General features: G+C 35.0%; 1 protein-coding gene across 1 annotated transcript; it reads right to left on the minus strand.

The window, feature by feature from the left end:
- Window positions 1-618: 618 nt before the first annotated feature.
- On the minus strand, window positions 619-6,267 carry LOC149572266 (uncharacterized). The gene is made up of 6 exons (XM_089815800.1): window positions 5,122-6,267; window positions 4,846-4,963; window positions 4,249-4,470; window positions 3,818-4,086; window positions 3,173-3,256; window positions 619-918 (listed from the first exon to the last, which is right to left on the minus strand). The coding sequence occupies exons 1-6, from the start codon at window positions 6,265-6,267 to the stop codon at window positions 619-621; spliced, it is 2,139 nt and encodes a 712-aa protein (XP_089671926.1).
- Window positions 6,268-6,988: the final 721 nt, after the last annotated feature.

The raw sequence follows: 6,988 nt of genomic DNA on the forward strand, positions 1-6,988 counted from the left end.
AAGCAAACGTTCAAAGACCAAGTGAGTGAGTTAGATTGTAGAACATTTAACACCTTTTTCAAGTAGACCCATCCCCATAAATGGCACTGAGATTGCAACCAATGGTTAATGTTTGATGGGTGATTAGAAAAGAGGTGAGTCCAAGGAACTACTCAAATTGATTTTTTCAAATTTGTATTTTAACTTAACAAAGTTTCTTAAATGTCCAAAAATCAAACTTTACCTAGATTGCATGTGGAAAAGAGATTTGTTTTGTTCAATTTTAGAAGCTCCAAATGAAGTGTTTGATATTGCAATGGTTAATTGATCCTTGGCATTCAAGATTGGATTTTTTGTTTTAAGCATGCATTCCAAGGAAAGTTGATTTTAATCCATGGCATTCAAGAGTGTGTTTTGAGCAACATTCATTCAATGGAAAATGTGTTTAACCATTCAAGTTCATTTTTTAGCAACATGCATTCAAAGACAAATGGTTAAACATTCAAGTTCATGTTTTTTTAGCAACATGAAAACCTACAAGAAACATGGTTAGTGGTTCCATATGTGCTCCAACCTGCAATGAGACAAAAAAAAAGCAATTTAGTTAGTTAGCCAAAATCTTCAAAAATGAGAGCTTAACTATGGGACAAGCAGAGACGTCGATTTGCACAGACGCTGATTTTCGCAGATGACAATTTGGGTTGGCGGCGGCGGAGACGACAGAACAGGTTGCGGAGAGGACAGTGTAGCTGGCGGAGACGCGGATCTGTGGAGACGACGATTGAGCATGCGCAGACGACGGTCTAGTGGTAGCGTCAACAATAGAAAACCAGGCAGAGATGCCAAAATGCAGAGATGTTGATTTGGTTGCACAGACGAAAAAGTAGCCGGTGAAGACGATAGTTTGCAGGCACAGACGCCAAAATTGCAGAGACGACACTGCGCGAAAAAAGTTAAAAAATGCAAAAAAATTTCAGAATTTTTTAAATTTTTTGCTATTTTTGGATTTTTAGATGGTATTTCTTCTTCCTAAGTGCGTTCTTTAACCTGCAAAAACAAGCAAAACACCCTACAACACACTCAAACAACAAAAAACATTAGATGGTTAGAAAAAATGACATATAGATGAAAATGGATGATTAAATGACCCATAGTGGGGTCCCACCGGGCGTGCCAAAATGTAGAACAAGAATCTTAGTGTGCAAAGAACATTAACATTAAAGCAAACATTCACAAACTAAAACTATATTCACATACGCGATTAGACAAAAGAAACAATTAAGAAATGCAAACCCCCAAAAAAAAGGAAACACTCCATGCTTCCTTGATTTTGTAGATGTGTCCTTTGATGTGGATGTATGCTCAAATGCTCAAAGTTGCTTTAATGGTGGAGATGGATAATAGAAAATTGGTAGCTTTGTGAGCTCTCAATTTGGCATTATAAGGGTGTGGGTATGGCTTTGGTTCTCAAAATAGCATGGTAACTTTAGCTCCTAGATTGTTGATGAAATGACTTGGGATGGGATTCAATTTATAGGCTAAGGGGTAGAGGTATGGAGGGCTTAGATGCAAGGATGGATGAAGGCTTAAGGATGGCTAGGATGCACTCAAAGGAGAGCACATGGATTATGCTTCTTTAGCACCAATGGAAAGGTGACACTTGTCATAAGGAGGATGAGTGTGAGAGGGTAGGGTAAAGGTTTGGTTAAAGGCATGATGAGTGGGGTTGAGTATGTAAGAGAGATGTAAGAGGAATGAGTGTGGAAGAGGGAAGAGTGTGGAAGATGGATGTAAGAGTCATGAGTGGGCTTGTAAGAGTCTTTTATGGTTTGTAAGAGCACTCATGACTTGGTGGTTGGAATTTTTGAGGGGAGACTTTGGTTTGGATTATCAAAGTCTTAAACTTGTTTAGGGAATGTGACAAAATTAGGGGGTGGATTAGGCTTGGGTTTAGGATTAGATTAGAGATGTTAGAGATGTGCAAGTGGATGGCATTAATGAGGGTGGGTGAGTTAGTGGCTAAGCTTGGTTAGTATGGGTGGATGGGGTGGATTAGGCTAAATGGAGGATTAGGGATAGGTTAGGGGTTTTTGGATTTGAGAATTTTATTTATCAAATAGATTTATTTAATAAATGGGGATTTTTGGAATTAGCTAGAAGAATAGGATTTAATTGATAAATGATAGTTATTTGATTTATCAATTAGGACTATAGATGATTAATTAAATTAATCAACTAGGGGATGACAAAGGATTAATTAAATAGAAATTTAATTAATGATGCCTTTTTAGATAACTAAATAGGATTACCAAAATAGTGGAATCAAATTTAGGTGTCTACAAGGATAGTTTAGGTATTAACTTTAGATAGTTCAGATTTATATTAACTTTATATTAACATTAACATTAACACAAGATAATATTAGTATTAGCATCAATATCTATATTAATAGTAATACTAATTAATATTAATATCAATATTAATATTAACATTAATACTTGTTAATATTAATCTCACTAACACACAAACTCTGCCAAACGACAAGTATATATATATAAACACAAGAACACAAATATTATATATATATACATAATTATTTTATACTAATGCACTTATATTCATATACATATACATATTTATACATTGTTATAATTATAAATATATATATATATATATATATATATATATATATATATATATATATATATATATATATATATATATATTCTAAAATTTGATAAACAAAAGATTCAAGGTGTTAAAATTTACTATCACCCCAAATGCAAGTATGAAAATATGAACTAGACCAATAATAAAACTGAAACCATTCATCATTAATTTATAAAATTGATTCCTGAATCCAAATTGATTTAGATGACAAATTTCTAAAAATTACACAAAATTGAAAACATAAAACATCTAATCTGAGAATTAGATCTAAATTCTTGAAGAGTTCACATAATAATGCCAGAATTAAACTAATTTAAACATGTATCAAACCATTCATAAGAGTAAGCTAATCATAGAATTTCAAGGTGACAGAAATAGGACTGTCAGGTCCATGACACCCTTCCCCACCAGCCTAGGCTTACTCCTAGAAGCCTAAAAACAAATGAGGATGTGAAGCTTTCATTGCCCCTATATCTTCCCAAGTAGCAGATGTATCATCATTATGATCCCGTAATACCTTTACCTGTTCCACCTTGCGACCTCTGAGATTTAGCTCTCTTTGTTGAATGATCTGCATTGGTTCCAACATCAATTGGCCATCCATTACCTGTAATGCATTCCAATTCAGAACATGAGTGATATCAGGTATATATTTCCTTAATACAGACACATGAAAGACATCATTGAGTTGAGATAGACTAGGAGGCAAAGCAAGTCTGTAGGCGACCGGACAAACATGTTCCAGGATTTCAAATGGTCCCACAAAACATGGAGACAACTCGAAACCTTTACCATATCTAATAGGAGTTTTTTTGGGTCTGACCCATAGAAATACTTTGTCCCCAACCACAAACTAACACTCAATCCTATGCAAATATGCATACTTTTTCTGTCTATCCTGTGCTATAAAAAGGTGTTCCCTGATTCATTTCACTTGCTGTTCCATATCTTGGAGCATTTCAAGACCTAGGAGAAATCTATCTTCAAAATTATCCTAGCTCAAGGGTGTTCTACAAGGTCATCCATACAAAGCTTGAAAAGGAGCCATACCTATAGAGCTGTGATAACTATTATTATATACAAATTCAACTAATTGCAAGAATTCTTCCCATTTGTTCTACCTATCCATGACATACATCTTGAGCATGTCTTCTAGAATCTGATTTACATGCTCAATTTGCCCATCAGTCTCAAGATGATATGTAGAACTGAAATTCAGTTGAGTACCAAGTTCACGTTGCATAGACCTCCAAAGTGAAGATGTGAAAATTGGGTCCCTATCTGATATAATCTTCTTCAGAATCCCATGCAGTTTTACTATCTGTTGCATATAAATATGTGCTACAGATGCAACATTATATGTAGATCTTACTGGAATAAAATGTGCAACTTTGGTTAACCTGTCCACAAAAACCATGATTGAATTATGCCGCCTAACTGATAAACATAAGCCTATGATAATATCTATGGATATGGTATCGCATTTCAATTCAGTCACACTATGAGATTGAAGTAAACCAGTAGGATGCTAATGTTCAGCTTTCACCATTTGACATTCTAAAAATCAAGCGACAAAATCAGCAATATCCCTTTTCATACCTGGCCAATAATAATGTTGTTTAAGATCAACATTCATTTTCTTAACACACAGATGTGCTAAATAGGGCACATTATGATCTTCAAACATAACCAAATTTCGTAGCTCTCCAACCTCAAGAACATAGATACCACCTCTGTAGATCAGCAATCTATCAGTGTTGATTGAATAACCTTCAAATCTACCCTCTAGCGTGTTGCCACTATCAATAACAGCCTTCACATCTAAAAACCAAGGATCAAAAATCAAGTTTTGCAATATTTTCTCCTTTGAATCTACTATGAGGGTTAAAGAAGAGAGTTCGTGATGTCTTCTGCTAAGTGCATTAGCCACCTTATTCTCTTTTCCTTGTACATATTTAACTTCAAAGTTATATTCACACAAAAATTCCATCCATCTGCGTTGTCGTGCATTCAGATTTAGGTGTCTAAAAATCTATTGAAGACTTTTATGATCAGTATGTAACTCAAGATGTTGTCCAAGGAGAAAATGTTTCCATTTAGTCAACGCATACATTACTGCAGCAAGTTCCAAATCATGAGTAGGATAGTTTCACTCATGATCCTTAAGTTTCCTGGATTCATAAGCTATCACCCTACCATCCTGCATTAAAACTACTCCTAATCCATCCAAAGAAGCAGCTGTGCAAACCACAAATTCTTTACAAGGATCAGGTACAACCAACACAAGTGCACTAGTTAGACGTTCTTTAAGATGCTGAAAAGCCTCTTCACATTATCTGACCAGACAAATTTCTTATGTTTTCTCTAAAGAGAAGTGATAAGATGTGCTATTTTCAGGAAATTAGCCACAAACCTTTGGTAATAACTAGCTAGACCCATAAAACTTCTCACTTTAGACACGTTATTAGGTACCAGACACTCTATGATAGCTCTAATTTTAGTTGGATCCACAGCTATTCCATCTCCCATAATAATGTGTCCAAGGTAACTTATCTTGGATTTTAAAAAGTCACACTTTTCAAGATTAGCATACAGCTTATTCCTTTGGAGACATTCAAAAACTTGTCTCAAATGCTTTTCATGCTCCTCCAAGGAGTTAGAATAAACCAGAATGTCATCCAAAAAGACAACTAAAAAATTATCAAGGAAGGTTCTCAAAACTCCCTGCATCAGACTCATAAATATTGATGGCGCATTGATCAAACTGAAAGGTACAACTATAAATTCGTAATGCCCATACCTAGTTAGAAACATTTTTTTATGAATATCGGGCTCTTGAATTCTAAGCTGATAATACCCAGATTTAAGATCAATTTTAGAGAATACCTTAGCACCCTTAACTTGATCAAATAAATTATCAATTCTAGGTAATGAATACCTATTCTTGATAGTAACTTTATTCAACTGTCTGTAATCGATACACAGTCTAAGAGATCCATCTTTGTTCTTAACGAAGATAATAGGTGCTCCCCAAGGAGAAACACTATGTCTAATCAGCCCTTTCTCAAGAAGTTCTTCAACTCGAACTTTGAGTTCCACTAATTCTTGTGTTGTCATATGACACGGAGTCTTAGAAATAGGTTCAGTTCTAGGCACAAGATCAATCCTAAAATCAATTTCCCTCTTGGGTGGAATACCCAAAATTTCCGTTACAAAGATATTAAAAAATTCCTTTAACAAAGGATGATCTAAATTTGTTTGCTTTACCATGGGTTCTGAAAAATCATTTACAGAAATAGCAAACAGCTTGTAGCCCTTCCTAAAACACCTTTGAAGTTGTTTAGCAGAAATAATTCTAATAGAAATAGGCCTTTTAATACCTGCTATGATTTTACTTGCCCCAACATCATCAATGCATTCAATAATCTTTTCGCTGCAATCAATTATAGCTTGATTTTGATCCAACCAGTCCATTCCTAGAATTACATCATAGGCTCCTAAAGGAATAACTTTGAGGTTCGCTATAGTGGTAAATGCCTTAAGATGAATCTCACAATCTACCGTAATCAGCCTAGTTTCTACCTTAGATCCAAAAGCTAACTCAACTTGCCATGCCATCTCAGCCTTTCTCATAGGAATACTACAATATGTAACCAAATTGGTAGAAATGAAAGAATCAGTGGCACTTGAGTCAAATAAAATGGAAATTTTTGTACCTTGAAAAGTACCTTTAGCCTCGATAATCATGTTCTGATGTCTTTCTTGGTTATGATCCACAGTAGCAAAAATACGGTGGTTCTTGCTAGAATCACCAATAGTAGCTTCAGAACCTGATGCTCTTGGCTTACCCTGATTATTGCCTTTTTGAGGAAAATTCCACTGTAAATGACCCAACTACCCATAGTGCCAACATTCTGCTCCTCTTTTGGAACTCTTAAAACTGTGTTTCACATTTTCAACAGGCTTAATGGATTTAGGTAGTTCAGGGACCTTAAACCCCTTGTCTGATTTGGTAAACTTATTGAACTTCCTCTTTTGGGATTCACTACCATAGCCACTAGGTGCTACCTTAGAATCATCACTGAAGGATTTCTGATTTTTACTACTGCTATGAATAGATGGGTTAACAACACTCTTGGTTGAAAAACCAGATTTCATTTCAGCAAGCTTAGCCTGATCAACAGCTTCCTTAACAGATTTAGGTTTTAAAGTTCTCACTTCTTCACCAATTCTAGGATTTAAACCCTGGATAAAGTGTTGCACTAAAGGTTTATCACCTTCATTCCAACTAGAATACTTCTTAAGCTGAAAGAATTTTCTTTCATACATTTCCACTGTA

The sequence above is a fragment of the Cupressus sempervirens genome, chromosome 2 (genome assembly GCF_028749045.1).
Source record: "Cupressus sempervirens isolate cs-2001-9-10 chromosome 2, ASM2874904v1, whole genome shotgun sequence".
NCBI classification, from domain to species: domain Eukaryota; kingdom Viridiplantae; phylum Streptophyta; class Pinopsida; order Cupressales; family Cupressaceae; genus Cupressus; species Cupressus sempervirens.

What these genes read in the sequence shown, in the direction of transcription:
- LOC149572266 (XM_089815800.1), bottom strand. Translation starts at nt 6,267, where the DNA reads ATGGCATGGCAAGTTGAGTTAGCTTTTGGATCTAAGGTAGAAACTAGG. An exon ending in GAGCTATCATAGAGTGTCTG is followed by an intron (nt 4,964 to 5,121) that starts GTACCTAATAAC and finishes GAGGCTTTTCAG; the next exon opens with CATCTTAAAGAACGTCTAAC. An exon ending in GAGGTCGCAAGGTGGAACAG is followed by an intron (nt 919 to 3,172) that starts GTAAAGGTATTA and finishes TTTTTCGCGCAG; the next exon opens with TGTCGTCTCTGCAATTTTGG.